Below are 27,997 nucleotides of genomic sequence, written 5' to 3' on the forward strand. Positions count from 1 at the left end.
TTTTTTTCCCCCCCATGTGAAACCAAAAAACAAGGCAGGAAAAAAACTTGTCGCTCCAACTCCGAACGCACACGCATGCACACGTACAACACCCGTACGACCCCGGTCAGACCCGACACAATCAGGCTGGTACACAAACATGCAGACTTATACAAAGGCAGAACTTTACAAAGTCATGCAGATGGAATGTTTAGATATTTCTGTAGTCTGACTCAAATGTGTTTCGCCACCTGAAGTCTATTTTCATTAGAAAGGGAACTACTGTAATTCAGTCTAGGCGGTCGTGACAGACTGGAAGAGTTGCTCCTGGAAAACCCAACTACATCCCTCCCGACTGGGAAAGAAAGAGCAAAAAAAAAAGAGGGGGGGGCTTTACAAAGCTGAATCCAGCCTATCTATCAGAAACTCTGGTGTTTACCTCAGAGCTCGCGTGAGTTTCTACACGAGAACCCGTCCGTGTCTCCTAAAGAGGTAGCCTGATCCAAACCAAATCGTACAAGACTTCAGAAAACATCAAGGCTTCTCAAAGTCTTCTTTGAGCGCACTCGAAAAAAGGGCATCCTGAGTACAGACACGTCTTAGATGAGTTGATTCTTTGGGGAACAGTTTGACATTTTGGGAAATATGCTAATTCATTCTTGACAAAGAGTACGTGGACAATGTTGATGCCACTCACATCCACCAGCAGCTCCTCTAAAGCTCATAAGTTAACCTGTACTTCATGTTGTTTAATGTGGTGATTACCACCCAGGTGTGTGTATACTCCAGGGGGGTGACTACTTGTGTTAACATTATGGGGCAGCTTAACTATTTGACCTGCACACCTGGAAATAAAGTGTTTTAACTGACTGTGGAAACTAGTTAACAAGCCAGCAGAGAAGTCAAAGCAGTTAACTAACAGTATGTAAATGCAGCCTATAGGCTGAATGGTTGAATGGAGAACTAAAAGTAATGGATACTATGAAAAACTAGGCTAATGGATTTTGCAGATGGCGAAGCTAAAAGGAGGCTAATGGATAAAATGGTTGAAATAGATGGCTAGGAGAAAATAATCAACAGTTCAATTAGCAAAACTTAATGGACTAACAGCTGAAATAGATGGATACATGGTTTAAAATTAATGAATAATTCGATTAGCTGAGGCTAATGGATAGAAATGGGTCAACAGTTGACTGTAAGGCTGGTTCACATTGCTATGCTTGGATAAAAGTAATGGACAAACAGTCAAAATAGTAAATGAGGTTAAATAATTAGCTAAAACTGATGGATAAAAATGTAAAATAGTCAGTTAATGGGTCAGCAGTTGACTGTAAGGCTAGTTAAGTTTAGCTAAGTTAGCTAAAAGTAATAACCAGTTGATAAATCAGCTGAGTAGGAATCGTTAATGGATGGATGGCATAACAACTAAGTGAAGGATATGAGCCACTGGTTTAATCTGTGGAAAAACTAAAAAAAAATGGATAAATGTCTGTGTTTATGTGGATAAATGTTATGTTAATAAATGAGCTTTAGAGGTGCATGGAGGCAGATTTTGTAACCTTTCGGTCTTTCTCCCCTGTTTCCTGCCTTTACACCGAGCTAAGCTAAGTGGCTCCTGGCAACTCGGGCGTCCCAAAATGTAAAACAATTCATTGACCACCATCTAAACTGAAATGATTGAAGTTTACAGTTAACACTCGATGATTTAAAGTCTATTTTTTTTTCTTTTTTGTACAGCCAAATCACAAAATACTAAAGATCACTTGAAATGATAATAATAGTCGTCCATTTCAGAGAGTCAGTGAGCCCGAGCAGCTCGACAGAGGAATCGGTTTGAATACACAGTATAATCATCAACGATTGATTAGACTCACAGAGATCAGCTCATTCTGGCCTCCACCCACTCTGCGAACTAGACTAATTGAATATAAGAGATAATCATGGTGAATGTCTTAATTCTACAAACACAATGATGTAAACTCAAGAACGACGGAGGCGAACGCTCATCCGTGTTCTGGCAGTGTGAGACACTGTGATCGGACAGTCCAGACACAAACGTCACGCGCCTCGCTGCTGCAACCGGTCCAGACTTGGAGGAGGCGGTCGCTCGCCGTCGAGTCGTCGGAGGCTCACAGGTTCTCGTTGGTGTCGTGTTGGCACTGGCTGTGGGGCGAAGCTTTCAGGAAGGGCAGCTCGTCGCCGCAGCCCGGCAGCTTCAGGACCTGCTCGCTCAGGTCCAGGCAGCACTGTGGGGAATAATTTGTTCTACATCATCCACCAAAATACGTAAAAATCTCTGAGAGCCTTCAAGCTTTACATTGACATTCAACAATCTGAGAAGGGAAAACATGAAATAGTCTCATTTTCAGAGGATTTGCTGCTTTTCTCTGTTTTCTATTGTTGTTAATGGAAAGTCTTTTGGTTTTGGATGCAGAAAACATAAACTGTAGTTGGTTTATACATGAATCTTGTGATTTAAAGCTCTCATCAATAGGCAATTAGTTAATTTTTAACAGCACATGTGAGAGAATATTGTAGATCTGAGATGAAAGTGAAGAAATGGCAGGAGTCAGAGAAAAAATGTAAACTTGAGGAGGTTCGGTCAGACAAACATTCCTCAGGAAAACCAAGTTGTGTTTCAAGACATTTTAATTCATTTAATTCACCTTCTGGCTCTCACTAAATACATAAAATTACTTAAAACAGCTAGACTATGTGTAGCTTTAGTTCTGGATAATATAATATTTGGTTTATTGACACATAAATCAAATAAATAGCCTGGAATCTTCACATTTGAGAAGGTGGAATGAGGGAATATGTGTCATTTGTTGTCGTAAAATAAACTAAAACATGTTTTTTTTTTTTACAAAACTTTTCATTTTAATTGTATTACATACTTGTTTTATGTTGTTCCTCTGACAACATGTGCTGTCAAAAGCTGCTCCGAATCCAAAAATTAAATTCAAAGACTGGTTTAATGTTTCTCTCATGAGTCCCTCAGTAGAGAGCGGGCATGAGTTGTTTTTGCCGTCCCCGTGTTACACAGCATTTTAATAAACCACATGATAATTAACGCCATTAATCCTGATTAACTACTTGTGTTGTTTATGAAAGTTTTGCAGAGAAACCCTGAGCTGGGGAGCGAGCTTGAAGGGGAAATGTTCGTCTTCGGTTACAAAGTCTTCAAGGGCCAATTTACAAAATTAGAGCTCGTGTTCCTTTCATGTCCTCGAGTCGCTCTCTGATTCAATTTAAGGAAAATATGAAACAGATGCAGCACATGAAATACTCAAATAACAGGGAGCAGTACTTTCAGATCGCCAGATAATCTCTTTGTGGGGGTTTTAAATTGCATTTTCAAATGTGCAAATTCAAAATCTCACCTAGCAGGATGTCCTCAATTCGTTCTTATCTGGCTTTTACCTGCACAGTGGGAATCTAACAAATCGCTGTGCCCCTAAAAGTGAATCTGCACAGCGTTTTTTCCCTTCAGATAACAACCACATCCAGAACATCTCTCTGTAAGTGTTTGTGCTTCTGCCTCCGACTTTTCCCCCCCCGAAATGTAAATGTTTCTACTTGCGTTTGTTTTGCTGCTTCTTCCTCCTTTTTGCTGCTTCAAAGCTGTGTGACCATTTCTTTCAATAAAAACACACCGAAAGACAAGATAAAGACATTAGCAAAGCAAATGAGGACCTTACTTTAAGTTCCAGCAGAGTGTGGAGACCCAGGCACAGCTCGAACGCCTCATCCTCTGGAAAAGATAACGGGAGACAAGGAGAGAGGAAACATGCGAGTGTCAGGGTGAAACCGGGTTAAATCATCAACACAACTAAATTATTCACTCCTGGGTTAATAAGACATGCCGATAAGCATTATGTGCTTCCTGAAGTGAGACTTTCGGAGCCGGGTGAGAATTAAATGTCTGTGAAAGAGTCAGGCGTCGGGTTTAGGGACTGAATTAGACTCATTACTGAGCAGGGCGGAGGGATGGAGGCGGAGGTGCAGACGACAACTGCAACATTAATAATTGTGTGTCATCGTGTTCTTTTAAATGTGAGAGGACAAAATGCCCTCGAAACAACAAGAGATGGAGGTAAATCTCCAAAGTACAGGACGGAGATGTTTCTATTTTTATGTTTTGGATGTCTGACTTTGACAGAATAGTGATAATACGTTCATTCTCTGTCTTGTTGAGGGTTAGAAGAGAAGATGTGAAACCTCTGTCGTGACTACCTGGTAAAGATGACGCTGCAGCCAGTTAGCTTAGCTTAGCATACAGACTACAAATAGAGGGACACAGCTCGCCTGGCTCTGTTTAAAGGTAACACAATCAGCCACTAATTCTCACTCATTAACACGTTCTAGCAGGTTTAATAATCTGTATTAAAATCAGAGTGTAAAAATCACATAAAACGTGTTAATTGATGAGCTTTAGAGGTGCTGAAAGGCAGATTTTGTTACCATCTGTTTCCCCGCTGCTCCCATTTCCCCTGCTAAGCTATGCTAACATTCTCACAGTCAACTTCAGACCTGAGGTATAGTAACGTTAATACCACTTGTTCTTTTGATTCTGTCGAGCATAACAAAAAGTGATTATTCGGATTTATTTTCATGTGTTATCTGTAGCTTTTAGTTCCCCCTCTCTGTTTTAGCTCCTGTCTCTTTAAGGCTCCTCCCCCTAGAATACCCAGTCTGCTCTGATTGGTCAGCTCACACATGCCCGACCCAGCATTGCTAACAACAACAGAGCAGCTGTTCTAAATGATAGATAGCAAACTAGCTGCTCGCCATTAAATTATGCAAATGTGTCACGAAGTCGTAGATTTAAAGGCGGGGCTACTGACGAGACGTTGCAGGAGCAGCGTTTTCTGTGGGAGAGATGAGCGTCTGTTTTCAAAATCTTATAAATGCACAAGAACATACATACGTGTATAAAAGGAAACAGTTCAATAGCATAAGATGTCACCCATGAACTAGTCATGATTTGTAGGTCAGATAACTAAGATAAGAATAGCGAGTATCGACCAGAACCAGACAGACCGGTATTGTGGTTCTGCTGCGACTGCTTTGGCCTCCCATCATGGTGCTTTCTTGTCACTATTCAAAAATAAACCTACTATTGATGTCAGCCTGCTGTGCTGTGTTCATGGTTATCACTGACATCACTGTATTCTGGCACCGCTGAAAGTGTTTACTCTTGCTTTTTCTGAACATCCAATGAAAGGGTTTATCTTTCCTGGAGAAAAAGCTCAGCTGCACAGAAGGTCATATTTCTTAAAAACGCAAAAAAAAAAATAAGAAACACTCCAAGTGATGCAAAGAGTCCACATGTACTTTTCTCCTCTCCTGTCTGTTGGTTATATTTGGACCAGAACCTTTGTGGTGACCATCAGCATCTAAGAAAACCAGATCAATCAAACAGAAGTCGGCGTTTTCTCTTCGTCAGTTCAGAACTACTGTTCCTGATAATTATCCTCCCACTCGTTCTTCCTCAGAATCAACGGCAGACAACAGTATTGTGCTGCGTTGTCAAAATAAAGTGGAAAAGGGTCATTAAAAGAGACTTTTATTAGCCTGAAAATATTGTTAATTACCACTTTAACATATACTTATCGACCTTTGTGCCTGCATGAGGAAAAAAAAACTCTGTCAGTCTGAATGTGAAGCACACGTTCAACTCAGTCCTGCAGAAATCACGCAGCAGGTGGACTCACAAAGCTGCTCGCACGGCTGTGCAAACTCTGAACTGAGAAGTCAGAATCGTTCCGATAGTTTGAGCGTGATCCGATGTTCTTACCTTTGACATAGGCTGAACACTGGACCGTCTGTCTGCCCAGCTGAAGCTGCAGACCCGTCACCCTGCTGCTCCCACCACACGGTGAACCGTCCTGGTTCGGCACCAGTCTATTAATAAACACAGACACAGAAAAAAACATCCTCAGCGGCCTCCCAGATATCTCTCTGCGGTAAATTTCATCAACTTTGTATTAAAATGTCCATCAAAAAGCTTGTGCGGCGGAGATTTCCAAGACAAACTACGTCAATTTTAACAGCTTTTACCATTAAATGTTAACTCAGGAGCAGTTTTGAAAGCTAGATGGGAACGAAATGTCACATCCTTTTCACACTCTGAGCGTTACTCGGTATTTTAATGTCTTTCTGTGGAGATGAAGGTGATGTCAGGTCCTGAAGAGCTCTGAGGCGTTCGATGTTAAATCTCCTCTCCTTATTCTTCAGCCAGTTCTTCTTCCCTTCCTTTCCTGTTATCTTAAGACTTTTACTTACTTCTGTTTGTTATCAGTATTTGCTTTTGATGAATCTGATTGTCAGAGCGCTTATAAAATATGGCAGCTATTATAGGTGTTGTTAGTGTTTCTCACCCCAGCCTCTGGCAGCAGGAGGCGGAGATGTGGTTATGTTGGCTGCCGGTGTTGATGGACGCCTTGACTTCGGTCTCGCAGCACTGTGGGGGGAGACACACAAAAAGGGGGGATTTTTTGGGGGGCGTCACAGTGAGATTTTCCACTTCAGCTGGGTAACACTGCACATGAGGAAACAACCAGTCACAACAGTACATTAAACACAACTCTAGTGGGAGGCTTTAAAAACCACCGGTCTCTTTTTTCTGTTTGAACAACATCCATTCTGCTGCCACATGCCGAGCAGAAAAATAAAGTCCAAGTCGATTTTTAATCAACTTTGCACGGACAAAACAAGTCTCGCAGGTGGTGCAGGATTTAAAGCCAGTCGTGTTATTTTTGTGTTTTAGCTTGATCTGTATTGATTCTCTGTTGTAGTCTTTAATCACAACTGTTCCGTTAATTGCCTCTGGTGTTCGGACCAACAACCTCGCAGGTAATTAGTTATGAACAAACACTCAGAGACATTCTGTGTGTCATTATAGATGTTTTTTATTATTATTATCATTAACTTGTCTGTTATGCTGACTCTTATTTCCCAACATGCTGATTCTTCAGTTTATTGAGTACACTTAATGATCTCAGCAGCATCACCAGTTCATGAAATATTAACCAAATGAGTCATTTGAGTGCATTAACTCATTAGTCAGCCAAACAAATCCACGCTGTGGAGGAGAACGGTCCGTGACACGTCTCGTGATTCAATTTAGGAAACTAAAAACTCACACGTTGCAGAGTTAATGATTATTTTTTGTGAGCTGAGTTCACGTTGACCACTTTCACAGCGCCATTTTGGACAGAAGGAAGTTGTTTTCAGCAACAAAGCTCTAAAACTGAGTGCTAACTGATATTAGCTAGCGAGTATAGTGGAGCATTTAGCAGCTAAAGGAGTTGATAGATAGTAAATACTGGGATAAGACTGATCAGGTCGACACAAACACAACTCCAGATGAATGCTCATGTCGCTATTGTTCTATTGTTGGATATGTAGCCTCGCTAAACTAGCAACTGTATACTATATCAACTCAGTATGTAAGTGTTGTATTCACAGTAGCCTGTGTTGCCCCAAAATGCTAAAAAAAATTTAAAAAAAATCAGTAATTCCCTGTTGAAAGTCATTGAATGTTCGGCAATGAAGCACTAATGCAGCACCACAGAGCAGACACAGTTAGCAGCAAGCTAGTTAGCGTAATGGAGCATTTAGCAGCTAAAGAGACAAATATTTATCTCATAGTGAAAAAAGAGAAGTAAATAAGGGACTTAAATTAATCAGGTGGACATAAACACAGCTCTGAATCAATGATAATGTTGCTCCTTTTCTGCTTTGTAGCCTCGCTAAAGAAGGTAACGTTATGCTAACAAGTTATCTATATTAATAAGGTGTAATTGTGTTGTATTTTAGAGCTTGTTGCCCCAAAGTGCCTACGGAAAATTCAAGTTTTAGGTTGATACCACTGTGATGTTTGTCAGTGAAATATGAGGCAGTCAGGAGACATTTAGCTTAGCTTAGCTTAGCTTAGCTTAGCTTAGCTTAGCTTAGCTGGTTTAAGACTGGAACAGGGACAGGAAACTGGACACCTGGCTCCATTTAAATAAAAATAAAATAAGTCTACATGCACCTGTTACTACTGTAATATGTAACATTTGTCTACACAGTACAAAACTGTAAAAACAGCAATCTAAGCTAGCTAACCTACTCCTGGCTGTAGCCTCATTCAGCAGCACCATCTTGTCTGGCAGCAGAAAATAAACAAATAGCGTTTTACTGTCGGACTCCTGACTGACAGCATGTCCTAATTCCCCCTGACATTTCTCTTCCTCTGCATCTCGTAGTTCCTGTGTTGCCTGCGGGGCGCTTCATGTCACAAAGACATGTTTCATGTGACGCAGAGTGCAGGAGATTGTTCTGGTTTGTGGGAGTTGTTGTCCGTAATGACCTTTTCTACTCAGCAACCTCTCAGCTGATGTCATGCAACCTGTGCACAAATGGTATATAACAAACCCAGTGGTAGAGTGAAGGATGTATTCAGGACATATGGTAGCTCTGCATGCATGTGAGATAAGCAGCGCTGGCACCGCCCCCACATTTCTAACTGTGCATCTGACCACGCACGACAAATGCAAACAGATCCCAGCTACATTGAACACCGTCGTCGTTAATTTTCAGTATTTTTTCAGATGAACTGCAGCTCAGGAAGCAGTTGTTGTTGGAGCGAGCTTGAAGTCGTCTAAGGCAGAGCTGTCAAAATACTGGACGGAAATACTTTGACGAGCTGAGAATGCTAATGCTGTAACAAAGCTATTACAGACAGAGTCAAAATGGAAGTGATGTCGACACTCTTGACTCCAAAACCCCAACACCAGAATGAATTAATATTTGCATGCAATCCCCATTTGGGATAATTGCAGCACACAGTGTGACGGTGCGTTTTCACTCAGCGTTCCTGAGACAAACTGAGCATGTTAGAGCCCTGAGACGCGGAGGTGACATTTAAATTTGTTTCAGGTAGATTGTTGTTGATGGATGTGCAAAGTCAACACAGATTTATAACAGATTAATGTTAGCCAAGTAATTTTTGTGCTGTCTTAAGATGAAATTGTAGTTGCAGTATTTTGTGGTTTGCAGAAACGTACATTGCCAACATTTATTCTGGCGATCGGGTTGCAAAGATTCCCTGGAGGATGTATTCTTCTGACTTTTTTATTATATTCATTCCCATCATTCCACTTTCCCATGAGCCTCAGCTGTGCAGACTCTCGGGCTCGTGGACATATTTGAGACATTTCTAATATATTATTGTCTCTCCAGCACCAGTTGTCGGGATTCATGATCTTTTGATTGAGTTTTCGCTTTGAATTGATTTTCATTTGGAATTTCTTATCACAGGATGGACTGTTCATCGCGCCTGTTGTCACAGAGCTGATCAGCCTCTCGGGAAGTAACAATTAAACCTGATAAATATCTGATTTAAATCCAAATATTTGTAGTTTGGAGTCACTCTGCAGGTATGACTGTGTTCACTGATGACAGTGTCACTCAGAAGCTGATTTATCTTTTATGTCTATTAACAAAACGCACCTGTTGAAGCTTCTTTATAAGATTTTTTACTACTGTGGTTTTCACTGTCCAGCAGCCGGCCTGCTTCCTGTGTCTGTATATCTTTCTCTCCCCATCATCACCGTCATAAATCAATACCTTATCCACTTGACCGGAGGATATTTCCCCCCATGGAAATAAACACGTTCAGTTTCCATGAGCCTTGTTTTTGATCCCTCACACTCTGTGCCGACCGAGCTGAGCCTCCTTTTGTCCTCGCAGGCACACCGGGCTTATCAGCCGGCCTGCGAACCTGCTCTTTTGTCTCCGTCCTGGCCGTGTAGAAATCCCTCTCTCTCTCTCTCTCTCTCCCCCCGACGGTTAAAAATAGCTGCCGAATGAGTAACCGAGGAACACTTTGCATTTAATAAGTTGATGATAAAACCCAGCAAAGCACAACGAGCACCACAAAAAAACGCTGAATCTACAAGAAACAGAAACATGTACTGTTAATCTTGAGCTCAGAAGCTGTCCGACATGCTCTTAAACCACAGCGGCTGTTTGATCAGAAGAGGAGGAGAAGGAGGGGAAACAGCAATCAGCCAGAATGACGTCGGAAAATACCGGTATGACCATTGAAGATGCCCCCGCCACTTTTAAATCGTCTGTTTGGCAGCATTTTGGGTACCCGGCGGAAATGATAAATGGCAGTAGAGTGACTGATAAAACACAGACAATATGCAAACATTGTATGAAAATAATGCCGTACACCGCGGGTAATACGAGCACGATGCGGAGTCATATGCAGCACCACCACAGCTCGGTACTCAAATCAGCTTCTGCACCTGTGAAGAAAACACTAACAGGCCAGACGACGCTGACAAATGCATTCGGACCTCAACTTCCACAGTCAAGCGCCAGAGCCACAACAATAACAAGAGACATAGGTGTTTTTATCGCAGCAGATATGAGGCCATTTTCTGTGGTAGAAAATCAAGGATTTCGGCGACTCATCCACACACTAGAACCGAAGTACAACATCCCATCACGCACGCATTTTACCCGCACAGTGATCCCGAACCTCTATGAAGAGTCCAAGAGCAAGGTTGTACAGGTCCTGAAAGATGCAGAAAGCATCGCCATAACAACGGACGGCTGGACATCGAGAGGTACGCAAAGCTACATCACAATTACAGCCCACACAATCAACAATGACTGGGAAATACAAAGTGTTGTACTACAGACTCGCCCACTTTTCGAGTCCCACACAGGGGCAAACATAGCTGAGGTTTTACAGACAGCTGTTACTGACTGGGAGCTTAAAAAACCCAACCACGGCATCGCTGTTGTTACTGACAATGCACGTAATATGGATGTGGCCGTGCGCGAGGCGGGATTGAAGCCGCACATTAAGTGTTTCGCGCACACTATAAATCTTGCAACCCAAGCTGGCCTCGGTGTTCCCCGCGTTGCTCGTTTGCTCGGGCGGGTGAGACGTGTGGCTGCTTTTTTTCATCGGAGTTCAACGGCTACCGCGGTGTTAATGTCCAAGCAGAAACAGCTACAATTACCATCACATAAGTTAATCATGGACGTTACTACGCGATGGAACAGCACGTTGGATATGCTGGCTCGTTACCTTGAGCAGCAAGCTGCCATAGCAGCAGCTCTCACCAGCCCAGAGATAAGACAAAACGCCCGAAGTATTGATACACTTGACAGCTGCGATGTCAGAGATGCTGAAGACCTTGTGAAGCTGCTGCATCCTTTGAAGACAGCCACCACAGTGTTGTGTGAGGAGAGGAGTCCCACAGTGTCTCTCATTGTGCCACTTAAGAGCATGATTGAACAGAACATGACACCAAATGATGGAGATTCCACCACTGTGGCCAACACAAAGACTGCAATCCTCACGAATATTGCAAACAGATACAGTGGGGATGCCTTCAACTATCTGCTGGAGTGCACGATACTGGACCCAAGGTTCCGGACTCTACCTCAGCTAGACCATGACCAGTGTGAGGCCGTCTTCCTGAGGGTACAGAACAAGGCAGAACAGTTGCTGCAAAAACAGGTATATATATATCAGTGATGAAGTGTGTCTGTGTGTGTGTGTGTGTGTGTGTGTGTGTGTCTGTATGTGACATCTGTGTGTGTGTGTCTCTTAGCTGCTTATCAAAATTAACACCAGTGTTTCTTCTGTTTAAAGACCACAGCTGAGGAGAGGGAAGAAGGGGCAGCAGGTGGAGCTCACTGTCCCACACATGGTAGAGAGGAGGCTGTGAGAGATGATGAGCCCGAAGTGACAGAACCTACTCCCAAAAAGACAGCACTTGAGGACCTGTTAGGAAACTCTTTCTCTACTGAGCCAGAGATGTCCAACAGTTCAAAACAGGCTGAGAGGGAAGTTGAAAACTACAGAAAAGAGGCCTCTATCCCTCTCAGTGGCTGCCCTCTTAAGTGGTGGCAACAACACTGCTCCCAATATCCTTTGCTGTCTCACCTTGCCAAAGCGTGCCTTTCTGTCCCTGCTACCTCCGTTCCAAGTGAGCGCATCTTTTCAACAGCAGGAGACATAGTCAATGCGCAAAGATCCCAACTGCTGCCAGACAATGTGGACATGCTAATATTCTTAAAAAAGAACATGGCTGTGTAGTTGCAGCATGTTGTTACACTTGGTCAGGCTTTGTTTGCACTCTGTATTGACAGTTAATGATTTGGTTTTGCACATAATATTGTTTGCACTTTGAAAAGAAAAGGAGGAAATATTCAATTTTATTATTTTTTTATTATTGTTTTAACTTTTATAAATTTTAGTTCTAGTTTCAATTTGTGAAAGAATAAGTTTATTAACAGTTAAAAGAACATGACTGTGTAGTTGCAGCATGTTGTTACCTTTAATACTTGGTGCATGCAAGTTATAATAAAACATTTCAAAATGCTTGTGCAACTCAGTAAAATAAAAGTCTGTTGGTCCAGTCATATATTTTGTCATTGTGGTTTTCCTAAAATCTCGTCTCGTCTCGATCTCGTGAACCCAATCTCGCGTCTCGTCTCGCACTGATTATCTTTTGGAGGATTCAGAAATGTCTCTGTCTTTGGAGTCGTACGCAGCTGCCATTCTTACTAATCAGGATCCAAAATGCCAAGATATTAGTGCTTCAGCTCCTCAGGATGAATTTTCTAATATCGCTGCTTTTTACCAACGTTGTGTTAAAACATTAAGAGTCGGCCGTCTCTGGTGGCTAGATAAGAAAAAAAAAATGAGCTTGAGGACGGCCTGAGTCACTCCTCGGGTATTTTGCGTGACCTTTCTGCATACATTAATCTTTGGAGTGTTGAGAGTGTGTCAGATCGACCACGGGGAGCAACTCAATGTGAAACCAGACAGCCATTAATGCCTAATGTGTTTCTGAAAAGACACTTGATGAAGAGAAAAAAAAAAAAGCATGAATACTGAGTCACTGCAGCCGTGAACGGTTCAGTTTTCTGCTTTCAGTCATCTGCTAATGGGGACGTTAAACATAACCCTCAAAACGTGGCGAGACTGTGATGCAGTTGAGGTTCGATTGGGTTTTTTTATTAAAGTAGCAGTTTAATGATTTTACACATGAAGATCTGTTCACCCGGCTGAAGAAAAACGCTGTGTCGTGTTTTCTACGGCTCTGTTAACCCCCGTGATGTCATCAGGGTCATGACGTGTCAGCGCTGTATCACCTTCAAGGCAAAACTGGACTTGTGTTCTCTGTTGAGCTGCATTATGGGAAACGGAGGATCTAGTGATTGACCCAAACTGGAGACGAAGAGTCAGACAACTCTCCCCCTCCAACAGCAACACAGGACAAAATGTTTACTCGGTTATTAAGTCTGTAAAGGAGACATCACGTCCGACCGGGTTGTAGCTGACACAGTCACGTTGCCTCACTGATCTGTTGTCCTGATCCGAGCAGACAGCTGCTGGTTGCTGCCGAGCTTCTGATGTGTTGTAAAGAGAGAATAACTGTGAGTGGGCTTCAAGTGATGAGTCACGGGAGCCCGGAATGGTGCCGTCTTTTGTTTATCTGCTTGTGTTGTGCAGTAGTAGAGAGTGTGAGTGAGGACGGACAGGCAGAGTTATCGGTACCTTGCACTGGACCACCAGAGCCGTGAGGAGGGTCGAGCTCTCCGTGCCCTCGGTCTTCTCGGCCGTCTGTCTGGCTCCGGCTTCGCTGCTGTCGTCCTCTTCGTCCGACCGTAGGCTCCTCTCGCTCTCCTCCAGGGACTCCCTCTCCTCCGTGGAGTCGTCGGCCGTGCTCTCGCTCCTCTCCTCGGCGTCGGCGGGTCCGTCCTTGGTGTCGGCCAGCGGGGAGCGGACCCGGCCGCTGGGGTCCCGGGCCTCCCCTCGCAGCCGCGTGATGTTCCCCTCCAGCAGGCGGCGCTGGACGATGCTGTGAGGTTGCTGGAGGGGACGACACAAGAGAAACTGATGTCAGATGGATATTTTACTGATATCTAATGCACATGTTTCAATCATTGTTTAAGCAAAATGAACAAACAGTTGATGGTTCGAGGTTCTCAGATGTGAGCTTTGCTGCTTTTCTTGACCTTAAATTGTAATAAGTTGAACATCTTTGGATGTCCAACTGTTGGTCGGACAAAACAAGACAATCGCAGACATCAACTTGTGTTTTCTGATGTTTTATAGACCTGAAGTTTTGCAGCCTTCCACATGTAACTGTTAAATTCTCGAATACTGCTCCGAGTTTAGTCTTTACAGAGTGAAAAATCTGAAACACTGAGACAAAAACACACCAAGAATCCTGAAAACTCCAGGTTAAGTTGAACAATGTGAGGTGGAAACTCTTCTATGTTCACTAAACTCGATGTATGTGAGAGGATGCAGATGTTTACTCCTCTTCCCCCCTTTTCACCCGGTGAAAAGATAAATATTTATAGTATATTATCTCAACAGGGGTACGTCACAGATAGCTGCTGACGCAGGACACATTTAATCTGGGTTAAAAAAAAAAAAAAAAACAAGATATGTAGGTCATCGTGTTAAAGGAACATGTCAGGATACGTTTCATGCCTCCAGATTATCGGCACAGTCAGAGAAAGATGAAGACACAAAGTTGGACTGTTGACTCCTCTTGAGTTTTGATTGAAGGGAAACGCAGATACAAAGTCAGACACACAATTTGTTTAAAGTCTAATTAAAGTTCTGAGGGAGTGTTTGAGCGCTGCCGTTGATCATCAGCATTGATTACCAGCGTGTAATACTTCAGCGTAATTGTCAGCTTCCTTTATTTCTCCGTGCTGTCAGTTTCTAATGAATATCGGTGCACTTAATGGAGTTTAAGTCCACAGATTCTCAGAGTAGATAACGTCGTCAGCATCGATCGAGCCGGAGGAGAGATCATCCGCATAAATGAAATCCTAGTCGTGGGTCGTGCTGCAGATTACTAATTTGCACCTTCAAATGATTTTCATCCTTAAATGCTACTTATGCACTCCACTCAGACAGCTGATCTACAGTCAGTATTACTGTGATCAGATCTGAACATTTGCCTTGAGAATAATTACACGTTCGGGACACGCAAACATTGCTACATGTTATTTTTGGTGTCCCGATCTGGTTCTTTACATACAAGTAGATGCAAGAGAGGAATGAAGAGACAATGTAGAATTTATATAACAGTCTTTTTTAAGCTAACAGGTACCTAGTTGAAATCTGACATTGTCTAATTTGTCTAAAAAAAGAGGCTGAAGTGCCAGAAACACTCGAGACCACCTCTGAAAGTCAATCATCCCCCTGGAGAGAAACTTTTCAGCCTTGGAGAAATAACGTTCAATTGGGTTGTTTTTTTTTCCTCGTCTCTACAGCTGTTATTCATGACAGTTTTTATATAACTCACTCATTTAAATCATAATAAGGCTCAGAGTTAGCCAGCCACTCGTTCTCTATGAAGCTGTCAGCGACCGGGCTTCATTTGGACCGGCTCAGCTCCACCATGCTCACCATTTTTTTGGATTTGTTAATTGGAGTCACCACACGGAGCTTCAACCTGTGACATCACAGAGGCCACGTCCATGTTTTATATGTTTTACAGCAAGTAGAAGCCGTTTCAAGTGAACATACACATACACAGACATTCAATTTAATTTAATCACTGTCAAAAAATAACTTCCTGTCGTTGTTGTTGAGCTCAAAAGTCTGGCAGCCATGTGTGTATTTCTGCTAACACACACTTCTCTGGTGTCACCTGAGGTCGTCCAGGAGACCAACACAGCTACACAACATGTAGAACGAACACACACACACACACAATAGTTTGACAACATGTTCTTCGTGGCCACAGAAACAGATTTCAGACTGTATTACAACTGTAAAGTACGTTACAGTGTTGCTGTATAGATTTAATACCCGTCATTAATCATCATTAATGGCTCATCTCCAGCTGTTTCAGGACAACATGTGGCCGCTGACCGGCTGTTCCCTCCTGGATCATATAAAAAGAAAATTGTATTTGAGCCGTCTGTTCCTCTGTAATCACGTTGCTGCTCGGCTCGACTCTGCAGGCTTCAGACTTTGAAAAGAGCAGGTCACCCAACACCAGCGCGTTCTCACGCCGCATCAATAAAACACAGCGCTTTTCCTTTCAAGGGTTTTTTTTTCTTTTTTTTTGAGGACTTAAGGCGTATTTAAATTCACAAACGTGTAGCGGGAAATGATTTCAGCTCTAAATGTATTCAGGCCAAGTCTGAGTTGCAGCTCTTGGGTAACATTGTTAATAAGCAAATGGATATCAAATATTAAAATGTATTATAATGTCAAGTGAAGCAAAACGGCATCTTCAGAAGCTTTAGAGCTAAACACCTGATCCAGAGAGAAGTCTGACTGAAGGTCGAGGAGAAGCTGTTTTAATAAACTTTGTCGATGTTTAACTCCCAAAACTGTCTTTTCTAAGGATGATCTTTGTTAGCAATTAGCACTGTTACAAACAGACAATCAACAGAGACTAAGATAAATCTTTTATAACCCAAAACTAAGGCTATGAAGTTCTCATTGTTTCCGTTTCATGGTTGGAAATCTTACATTGTGGTTCAGTCTCACTGCTGATCTACATGATGTAGTTTCCATCAGTGGGATTTCAGTACCGTATACGTCGTTTCCAGCACCAAATATGAGATAAACAAATTCAGGAACTAGCTTGTGAACACGGTGAAGCATTTAACAGCCAAAGAGCAAAACATTTCCCTCAGGAGTTGGTGGAGACCAAAACAGAGCTAAAAATAAGATGACTTTTATGAAACGGGCAGAAATACGACTTTAAAAGCTGAATGTAAAAATAGTAAACATTTTGCCAACAGTTCCCTGTAATAGCTTCAAAGGTGATAAGTCAGTTTGTGTTTGCAGCTTGTTGTCGCTGTTTTAAGAAAACTGTTTCATGAAGGACGACCGATCAGTGGAAATCTGAGCTGTTTTTCACCTGAAGTCAAACTGTCTCCATCTGTTATCGTGGCGACCAGAACAGATATTTTAAATTAAACCATGGGGTTTTTCTAAACCTAACCAAGTGTTTTTTGTGCCTAAAACTAAGCAGAGCAGAGGAACAGTCGACAGAAACGTTTCAGTTTGAACTCATCTGTGGTTTTTGCATAAATGTTCTGCTGATTGGTTTGCAGCACCTGGTGATGTACGAGGGTCCTGAAGGGTCGACCCATTTCACAGCGCTTCATGCCTCTTGTAGCTCTGCTCTGAGGGGCGAGGGAGCACTTGAAAACCAGAATGTGCCTCTTGTTCTTAGATGCTTTGGATTTTCGACCAGCACTCATGCCACACCTGTTGCCTCGTCTCTCTCCGAATCAACAGGCGTGCTACGCTCTCACAGAAAATGGATGTCCACTTCACAGCCTTTTACAGGTGGCCGCCATCACTCCTCTTACTGCGAGTGAGTGGTGACAACGATTTTCGGCATGATCGTATGACGGCTGAATGGAAGAAGGCTGGATGTGTGATTTGTTTTTAGTCGACACTGTGGATGATAGCGCCGACACAAAGGGAGCGGTCGATTCAAAAACTCCATCCAGCAGCTGTGATTGAGTGTCTCTGACCCTTATTAATAGAAAAGAAAGATCTGTGTATTTTTCTTTCTTTTCTTTCCACATTACTGGTCATTATTTGATGTTCTTCTCTGATTAACATGGACACAGTAATGCTCGTATTCCTGAGCAGAGTCTGAATGAAGACCAGGGGTGAGGACATGGATCAGGACCCAAAAGACCAACCGTAACGGCTGTAATAATGTCATCTCATGCCCGGACATGTCCGAGTGTCAGCGGCCTCGCTCTCTGTGTCATCTGTCATTATGCTTCAGTGGCGCTCGGTGTCAGAAACCCATCTGTGGCTCTGCAGCTCCATCCGACACCTCTTAAGATCATCTGAGAGTCATTCCTGACAGCCCGTCAGGTCCGAAAGCACTGATTCATCTTAAAGAACATCGAATACTGTAAAAGATTTGGGTTTGTGCTATTCATAGGTCTGTGTGTCACTGCAGCAGGCCTCCTGTCCAGAACAACAACACTTCAGACTGGTAATCACCAGCCGTGTCACTGAGTTCGATTTAGCTCATTCGTTCCTCTCTGAGCTCCAGCTGAGCCCGAGGAGCTCCCAGCTGCTTAATAGACAGGCGGCCATGTTCTCCTCCTCCCTCCTCTTTACTCTCCGCTTCACATCTCGCCTATTTGCCCTTTTCTTTCCTCAACACCCTCTTTTTGTTTATTCTCCTTTCCTTTCCTTTCTCTCCTAACCCTGCCTTTTTTTCCTGCACTTCTTTACTTTTCTGTATTTTTTCTTTTACCTGCCTCACCTCTCTTACTTCCACTGCCTTTCTTTCTTTCTATTCCTTGTTTCCTTTTCCCTCCTCTCCTCTCTCCTCTCCTCTCCTCTCTCCTCTCCTCCCCTCTCCTCTCCTCTCCTCTCCTCATGCTTTTGATTGCAACCAACAGAGATCAAGATCATTTTTCTGCCTTCCACTGAATTACATTTATACCTCATACCAACCCAAACCCTGAGTGAAAGACCAGAGTAATCCTAATCCTTAAAGTCATCACCTCCTCCTCTCCTCTCTGCAGTAGTTCTACTATATCAGGATCGTTCATGTTGATCCTCTTGACATCTGAACTAATCAGTTTGAATAACGAGCTCCTCTTCAGGCCGTCTGTCTGAATGCTTCTTCTCTTCTTGTGTTCTCCACGTCGTCCTCATCTTTTGGCCTCACGGGTTTATTTTCTCTGGCTCTGTTTGTTCTGACAGAACTCTGCATGTCAGTTGTCCTTGTTCCCACCTGGGCTCAACCATTAATTATCCTCCTATTCAAATTAATTAAACAGCTTTGGCATGCAGACCATGACAGATCAACACTGCATCTGCTCCTGTGTGAATCAGCAAAAGCCTTGAGAAGATATTATCTTGATGAAGTTGTGTATTGAATCTTGTGGTGTCGCACAAATGTTGTTATTCAAAGAGGAGGAAGGGATAAGAAGGGAAGTCATTTCATGCGGGAGGAGGGACGAGTTTTTCTCCTCCGTGCTGCCATGAGGCTGCAGGGAAGCCAAGATTAAATCTGATAGACAACAAGCACAATGTAATTTCAGCCATTTTTCTCGTCATGCCGCTCCCTGTCTACTCTGATAGTCGGCGTCTGTTTTTCTTGCCGAGGCCCGACCGCTCGGAGGTCGACCCGCCGGCAAATTGTGTTAGCAAAATGTAGCTGCTAGCAGGCAGCGCTCCATTTTGTGGGTCAAGGGGTGAACTGGCAATCTTTCGCTTACAAAGGTTGGACTTGATCTTTGCTTTGAATACAGCACAGAGGTTTTGAGGGTCGGAGGCGGCACAGAGGGAGAGATGCAGGAGGTGACTTAATGTCAAATGGAGGCAATAGAGGTATTTTAAAACCACAAGTGCCAAACCATAAAGAACTTGCCTGAGAATCATCACGTTTTAAAGTTCCTCTGGTATCAAAGTAGTTGATTGATAGTCATCTTTACATTCATGAGTACATAATGAGCAGGAACAACTGAAAGTGAATTCTGCCAGACTTTAAAGCAGCAATATTCAACCACTTTTACAGAAGGGACGGATTTTATCCTCTTCGTTTTCACAGTTGAAGAAGAACTATTGTACAAAAGCAAAAAGGAACAATTCATGAAAGGGTTTTGCCAAACACAATCCAAAGAGACCAAAGATGACAGTCAGCTTCATTATCAGTTATTTTGCAAAATGAGAGCGTCTTGAGGTTTTCCATGTCGCACCTCGTTCTGCTGACTGCTTCTCAACAGAGAGGCTGAGAATAGTGAAGCAGCGTCAGTCACATGGGCTCCTTGTGGATCCCCCGACACGAAATCTAATGAAAACAGCAGGCGGCGGCGGCGTGTATAGAGTTTATATGTCACACACGAAGCCTCCGACTGTTTACGCTTCATCTGACGGTGAATTGTGTCATTGTTGAAGCAGCTGAGGTGAAATCTTGTTTGTTCATTTTCTCACAGCGTGCGGAGCGATCCTGAATGATATTGTGTCAACATCCATCGCTTCTGATTAAAAAATGTGGCAAAGATAATGTGAGGGGAAGCTTTCACCATCATTTATTCTGCTTATCGGAGAATAAATGGGATTGATTTAATACTGAGGCCGTCTTTATTCCCTCTCCTGACTGAGAAATATCTTTCACTTCAGTTCCTTTGAGTGTAGAAGCTCAGGATTAGAGAAACATGTTCACTAGGTTACTTATTTCAGTGTTTTAATGCTTAGTGGTGATTATTACAAGACAAAACACTCAAAACTTCTTCTGTGCTCGTTTCTAAAACAACAGGTGTCACCACCAACACATTTTTCCACGATGACACAAAATGAAAACATTACAAGCCGACATATTCATCGTCTTTCCGTCTTCCTCACGAGAATATTTTACTGAGCCTTTGATTTTCTGCATCTGTCGGGACACCTGTATGCTTTGTGGGTCTTAGCGGTCCCTCACAGTTCTCCACAGACGAGATAAGGAAATCAGAAAAGCATCAAAGCGACGCAACATGAGCTGCAAACATGAAAAGCGTCAGTATCTGACGACCTCTGGGTGAGACGATCAACTGTCATTCACCAGCAAGTTACATTTTGTTGCTTTAAGAGACACATTGATGTTGTTTTTTGGCCTTTTCTTGAGATTTGTCAGCAATAAGAAACATTTAGAATCAAATTAGTCTCATCCTTAAATGGTTGCCCAGCCTGTCATAATCCACGAGCCTTATCCTGCGTAATCTAATATGAATTTTTACGTTACTCCCTCACAATCAGGATACTACTACTCATGTCAACACATCCAATGTCTGAACAAAAGGGCAGAATTCAGGATCAAGCCGGTCGTTTGTCCGGACCGACTCTGGTCCTCGGTGTCTGTTCATGCGTGCTCTGTTACTGATTTTGCTGATGCGCATCCTGTGTTGACCCCTGATCACTAACCAGTCCAAACCAGTCGATCTGCCGGTGGAACAGAGAGACAACTGTGACTGTGTGACTCCTCCAACCCTCCTCCTCCTCCTCCTCATCCTCCTCCTCCTCCAACCCTCCTCCTCCTCCTCCTCATCCTCCTCCTCCTCCAACCCTCCTCCTCCTCCTCCTCATCCTCCTCCTCCTCCTCCTCCTCCTGCCCCAACCCTCCTCCTTCTCCAACTCCTCATCCTCCTCCTCCTCCTCCTCCTCCTCCCCCTCCTCCTCCTCCTCCTCCTCCTCCTCCTCCTCCTCCTCCAACCCTCCTCCTCCTCCTCCTCCTCATCCTCCTCCTAGCAGTTTCTTTTTCTCCCTCTGTGAGTCAGATTAGAGGCTAATTGCCATGTGGACTAATTATCTGACTGCAACAGGCTCCTCTCTCTCATTCAGCCGGTCACATGAGCTCCTAATGCCCTCTTTCTCATTCTGATGGAGGTCCCCAGCGGCTGGCTTCCTGTTGCACCGACCGGGAGGCATCTGCTGCCTGCCCCTTCCACTTCCTTCATTCTTATTTCTGATTCTCTGTCCTCTCGTTTGCTTCGTTGCATCACTTTCTGTCTCTTCACCGCAGCCTTAAATCCTGCATAAAGGATGTTTGTTGTAATGATGAATGAATCATCAACAATTCTTATAATCAGTGAGTGATTAATTAAGTGTCTGCCCATAATGAGCTTCTTTTATGTTCACTTTCCAGTGTACATTCTGATGTTTTTGTGTAATTATATATTACTGCTGAACAAATCAGTTGGTTGATTAATTACCCCGTGATGTGGCCTCCTTTTAAGTCATCATGTTAACGTTCCCTTTAGATGATGTAAAGGGCTCATTTACAGTGACTAATGAAGGAAAACATGCTGTAACTTAAGGAAACACATGAAGCTTTCGGAAGTTTAAATGATATAAATGCCCACAGCACCATCAAATACACAAACATGCAAAACAATAAGAAACACGAGCAAACACAGACACGATGCAAAGCCAGAAACACGCAAATGCATCATAATAACGCTCCAAGCCACCACGTGGAGCACTTTCTGGATGAAGTGAATGTTTCTTATGATGTGTCAGATGAGAAGAATGACACCACTAGCTTCAGTTAGCTTAGCATAAAGACTGGAGGCAGACAGAGACAGCTAGCCAGGCTGTTGAAACTAACTTGGCAGGAATCAGCATGTTTATTTTGTAGATGCTTCTGGCCAAAACATGTCACCTGGCCAAACCCAAACAATCAGAGAGAAATACTCCTTCTTCTGTTTCTTGCTGTCTCAGTATCATGTTCTCTCTTCTCCTCTTTTGTCGGGGTTGTTTTTTTGTTTTTGTCGGGTATTTTTAGCCTCCCGTCTTGCTGCACTGCTCTGAGGGGGAGCAGCTGAAGGAGAGCGTCGCCGCCCATCCACGGCTCCGGGTGACACCGAGCGAGACAGGTTCACGCTAACCTCGCTCCAGCCCACCTAATTGTCCTGGAGCTAATAATAAAGTCCGCATCGGAACCGATTTAACACTGTTTGTTTTGCAAGGAAACAGGCACAGGAAGAGGAAAACTCCCCGAGAGCCGGACGATCACACTAAGTGACATTGTCGTGTTTACGCCACACTTTGAAGCGCTGCTCTGCCTTCTGGGAAAAGTCATAAACAGTTGAGTTGAGGGAGTGAATCCGGATGCATGTGAATGTGAGAACCTGTGCAACATCTGGAGATCAAGCCAACAAAATCCTGGTTCGACAAAAGCACAAAACTTCTCCACACTAGTTTATTCATGTGTGAGAAGCGTCTTTTCAACCACTAACAGGATATTTTTGGCATACATTGGGACACAAAGTTGAATAAATCAACTTAAGTTGTATTTAATGTAGTAAGCTCACTTCTTTTTTCATCCATCAGCTCCTTTTCTGACACCGTTCTACATTCAGGCCCAGTTCTGTAGCTTCTGATCATCCTCAGAAGTCGCTGGAGACTCCAGTGTCTCGATTAGACAGGCCTTCACACACACACACACACACACACACACACACACACACACACACACACACACACACACACACACACACACACACACACACACACAGGTTTCAGGCTCACTCATGTGTAAACGAGGGACTTGAGCAAACAGACAGCAGAGCTGCAGGGGGGAGATGAGGTAGCTCTGCAGCGGCAGACACACAAAGTGTTTGCAGTAAAATTAGACCAATATGAGATTTTCAGGGGTGCTATTTTTGTGTTGGAGCTTCCTGCAACCAAAATGTTTGTTTCACTTCCACATTCGACTAGATTTACAACCATAAATGTTGACTTGAGCAAGGCTGTAAAAGAGAGCATCACTGTCAGCATAACGCCCGAGACTGAAAACAATCTATGCTTCAAATGTTTGCAGTGGAGAAGGAATAGACCTGTCACTCAGCGTGAGAGAAAGTTCCTGGATCTGTCTCTTTATCTGGATCCACACCAAAAGTTAATGGGGTCTATTCTTGGCTGAGACCGATCCTCCATCCAAGTTTCATGAAAACCCCTTCAGTAGTTTTTGTGTAATCCTTCTCACAAACCAACCAACTAAAAAACAAACACAGAATTGGCGGTATTGCCCTTTAAATCTTATCCTCGGTGTAATTTTGCTGCTTTGAAGTCGCCCCCCCCTCCTCTTCGACATCATCTCTGGTTCTGGTGCAGCTCTGTGGCGCTGACGTTCAGTGTGTACAGTGAGGTCACTCGGTGGTTACACAATAACTCGGTCCACACTCGGGAGCTCAGGTGTTGATGCAGCCGGGCTCAGATGTTTACGATCCTCCAAACACACTCATATACACTCACCCTCATTCTGTCATATTCACTCAAACACCCGTGAATATACTCAAACACTGCGTTACATAAAGCAGTCCGACTAAACCGCTCGCCCTCCTCGACCCCCCATCCTCAGCCGTCTCTTCTTTTCCCCTCCATCGCTCTCGTGTTCGAGCGCTGGATTTTTGCCCTTTTCAGGCTCACTGCTCTCTGTACTCTGCAGCACAACATGGCTGGAGTGATGCTGCTGCTGCTGCTGCTGCTGCTGCAGAGAGTGAAAAGGACCTGAGGCTAAAGAGCAGCAAAACAAATTCACTCTTACGTAACAGGCTCTGGTGCTGATAACACACTGGACAGGACAGGAACGGGCCAGCTAGCAGAAATTAAAAGGCATGAAAGTCGAGGTTACAGCTAAAATGTCATAATAACACCCAAATGACCCCCAATTTTGACTGATTTTAGCTGAGAGCGGTGTGTGGCAGCAGACTGTTGATCTGAATATTTGGGACATTTTGGGAAACTTGTTTTATTACATTTGTTGCAGAGAGTTAGACGAACAGGGTGACACTGCTCTCTCTTTCCGACCCCCAAAGTAGGAATGTAGACGGGAATACAGCTAACTTAATCCCCCTTTAATCGTTTGATTATGTCTGTTTATCTCATTAAATGCACTGACTAACATCTGACTGGCAGGATTGACACTTACACATTTAAAAGATAACGATATCCTCCATTTGCGACACAAAAGATAACGTCCTCTTCATCGTCACTGACAAACATGAGGCCTCTAAAGTGATGAATCTTTTGTGTTTTTCCAGAAAAAGATAACAAATCATTTATTTGACAAAGGTCAGCGTCTGACATTTCAGGTATGACCTTTGTTTATGAAGCCTGAAAGCCAAAAAAATAATAATATAGTGATTCTTCAGCAGTATTGTAATTATGTAAAGAATAGAAGAAGGATGTTACCAGAGCGAATAGAGAGAAAGTATTTATAGTCAGACATCCTCCAGACAAACTTTCTCCAGATGATCTCATCTTTTGTCTGGCAGGGTTTGGCATGTAAACCACCAGAGGACCTCGTCATGCTTTCTTTTTATTTAGTCCGTCCGTGTCTATCCTGAGTCTGAGCGATGAGGCCGGCTGTCTGCAGAGAGGAGATACAGGCGCGACGACGAAAAGGCTGCTGGCAACGTCCCTCAAGTCTGCAAAGCCGTTCTGACATCGAAATTCACTCGCAGACGCCACACTACGCTCCCTGTGGCCACATGTTAGAGTTTAGATAAGTGCTGAGATGAGATCCGTTCTGTCTTAGAGGAGGAGATAATTGGTATTATGATAAGAGGGTTGTCAGGCCCCTGCAGGAGGTGTTGAATCACAGCAGATTAGCTCCTTGAATCTAACAGTTTTCGGGGCACTCGTATCTTGATGTGAACATTTTTTTCACTCTGATCTTAATTGGATTCATCTCTGAAGAAACTCTGGCTGCCAAAACAGGAATAACAAGAGTGTACAGCCATGCTAGCGTATGCGTTGGATTGAGCAGCTGATCATGCCTGATCAGAGCAGGCGCTGGCTGATGATGTCATAAACACGTTGGGTTGTCGTGTTGTTGTTGTTGTGTGTGCTGGAGCTGATGGGAAAGTCATTCGTTTTGCAGGTATTTGGTCATAAAAACAAGGTTTTGGACAGATTTTGACCTGATGACGGCTCTATATGAAACATAGAAGGATGCCCAAAGCTACTACAGTTCATCCTGAGAGGAATGGGAAAAGACTTTTATGTGAATCAATCCAATAGCTGTTGAGATATTTCAGTTAAAAAACCACAAATGTCATCACAAACGTCTCAAGAGACGATCAACTGATCGCCAACGTCGCTGAGATTCATCCTCTGGGAATCATGAATCAGTGCCAATGTCTGTGAATGTTTGGAACAGAGAATAGGCTGCAACAAGAAGGTGGTGTGTTAGTACCTTAAATAAAGTCCATTTACTATTACCTGTATATGTTAGGTCAGAAACACGGGGTCGATAACGGAGTGACGAGAGAGAAAAAACAGCATCTATCACTACGAGAAAATGTGTCTCAGTCAAAGACGGAGTGGATTTTTTCGGGCAGCAAACGTCGGTAATACAAGCTGGCAGACGTTAAAGGCATCACAGTGTGACACTGGCGGAGCGCAGAGCGCTGTTACCGCTGCGTCCCGGTGCCAGAGTGATTGTGTGGAGGTTCTTGGAGAGCTCAGGGGAATCTGGGAAGCCGCCATCAAACCAGAACTGTGTCACAGGAGAGGTGGAGTAATAAATTGTGGAGATTATTACAGGGAGTTCCTCGGAGTGTATAACAGCTGCGGTTTTTAGAGGAAGAGGAAGTTAAGAGGTCTCATTTGACACGCGGGGGAAACATCTTTCATCGCTATATATCAACCTGGAAACGTGTGTGTGCGTTCCTGAATGTATAACGACGTCTCTCTGCATGTGAGCGTCCTGCTCGGCGACTCAGGCTCTGACTTCCCTCCTGTGAACGCAGAGAGCAGCGATCTGAATCTTTCATGAACCTCCATATGATGACTTTCGTTCTCAAGGCTGCACTTAACATCCAGAACATACAGTAGTGCTTTAGTGTTTGCAGGAAGTGGGGCTCATATGGAGTCGAGGAGCTCCCTGTGCATGAGATTGAGATTAAAATAGACGACTGTGAGGCAAGATGGAGCCTCTGTAGAGCTGAAAATCTGCTTCATGTGTTTGTAAAGGTCCAGTGTGTTGGATTACAGACGGTCTATGGGCAGATATTTAAAATTGTATTCTTTATTATGTTTTCATTTGTATACAGTCGCCTGAAACTACCAATACTTGTGTTTTTGTTTCCTTAGAATGAGACTTTTTCATCTATATTCAAGGAGTCCACCATGTTTCTACAGAAGCCCAGAGCGGACAAACAAAACCTTTCACATCGTTCGTATTTTTTGGGTGTTCATTTACTTGCTAGATGCCGTTAAATTTTACACACTGGTCCTTTAAATGAGTAAAACAAATGAAGCGTTGCAGTTTCATCATCGTTCTTGGTTTCATATCATCATACTCTAAATATGTTTTTGTTTTCAGACTGACCAGACAGTCAAAGATGTCACCTTGGATTCTGGGAAACTGGCTTACAGCCCAAGAGGAAAAATCTGCTCTCACGTCACGTGACTTCAGTAGCAACAGGTGTTTATCGGCTCCAGCTCCGATTGGCTGTGATGGAAACATGACACCCGGGTGGACACGCCCCTTTTCAGGTGAGATCCCACGACATGCATTGAAGCTAAAGACGCTGTGCTTGGCGATACTTTTCCATCTGTTTCTGATGAATCTGCAGTTTAACATTTTGCCATTTTGGGGTCAACCAGCTGGATTAATTATTACAGCTGCAACTCAGGAAGTGACAAGAAATAGTGTGAAAAGTCGCTGTGGGAGGACGTCTAAACAAGTCAAGGACTTTTAGGAGTCTGCTGTTCGTGTCCAGAGTGAAAGCAAAAGTCACCGCTGAGCTGTTTGTCCTTTTTAGAGTATTAAAGTTATGTCACGCACCTGTTGCTTGTACTCTGCAACAGGAGATGCAGATAATAAACTTATTCAGTCATTTCGCTGTGAGGACGCGTCTGAGTGCATCGCCTGTTTTCAACGGATCTACCTGTTATTGAAAAACCTGCGTAAACACAACAGTTTTGCTGTAAAAAATCACAAAAGAGACGATTAAGTGGTAACTAGACCAAGTCAGCATGAGACCTGCTAGGATAACACACCTGATATCTCATTTTGAAATGTCGCCAGTTGAGTTGCATTGTGGGAAACTAGGCACAAGAGCTTGACAAGGAAGAATGTGTTGAATTGAAAAAAGACCATATCTCTGATTCTGCTGCATCGATCATGAGTCCGACAGAGTCGAACGTGTCGGTACTGTTTTGAACGTGACGTTACCACCTTGACTTCTCTCTAAAATGCCGTACAAGTTTGACACTTACTTCCACTCGAGCACTCGGCAGCACTCACTCCATCCTCTCCAGTCAAGTGAATTATAAACTGTCTCCACTCACCAGGTCTTTGGATGTGCCCAGTCTCTTCAGCCCGTCCAGGGGCAGGAGGTCAGCCGAGTCCTTGTGTGTGAACTGCGTGGCCTGCTTCAGGCGCCTCTGCTGGTGCAGGATGGCTTTATCCCGGATGGCTAGCTCACCTTTCTTCGCCTCGCTCATGGTCTCGGACTACAGATCGGTCCCTTC

At 43.6% G+C, this 27,997-nt stretch overlaps 2 protein-coding genes and 1 long non-coding RNA gene across 6 annotated transcripts in view; 2 read left to right on the plus strand and 1 right to left on the minus strand.

Annotated features, from left to right (window-relative positions):
* The window catches only part of itfg2 (integrin alpha FG-GAP repeat containing 2), a 46,662-nt gene extending 19,799 nt beyond the window's left edge, over positions 1-26,863 (plus strand). Inside the window, exon 12 of the mRNA XM_037121113.1 lies at positions 26,844-26,863. Within this exon, the coding sequence (XP_036977008.1) occupies positions 26,844-26,848 (5 nt within the window). The 3' untranslated portion in view covers positions 26,849-26,863. The remainder of the gene's footprint in view (positions 1-26,843) is intronic.
* The window catches only part of LOC119032215, a 1,052,400-nt gene that overhangs the window by 436,949 nt on the left and 587,454 nt on the right, over positions 1-27,997 (plus strand). The gene's annotated exons all lie outside the window — the stretch shown is intronic.
* nrip2 (nuclear receptor interacting protein 2) lies at positions 13-27,991 on the minus strand. The gene is made up of 6 exons (XM_037121133.1): positions 27,815-27,991; positions 13,562-13,876; positions 6,363-6,445; positions 5,780-5,886; positions 3,681-3,733; positions 13-2,225 (listed from the first exon to the last, which is right to left on the minus strand). The coding sequence occupies exons 1-6, from the start codon at positions 27,968-27,970 to the stop codon at positions 2,109-2,111; spliced, it is 831 nt and encodes a 276-aa protein (XP_036977028.1). The 5' UTR covers positions 27,971-27,991; the 3' UTR covers positions 13-2,108.

The sequence above is a fragment of the Acanthopagrus latus genome, chromosome 14 (assembly GCF_904848185.1).
Source record: "Acanthopagrus latus isolate v.2019 chromosome 14, fAcaLat1.1, whole genome shotgun sequence".
NCBI lineage: Eukaryota > Metazoa > Chordata > Actinopteri > Spariformes > Sparidae > Acanthopagrus > Acanthopagrus latus.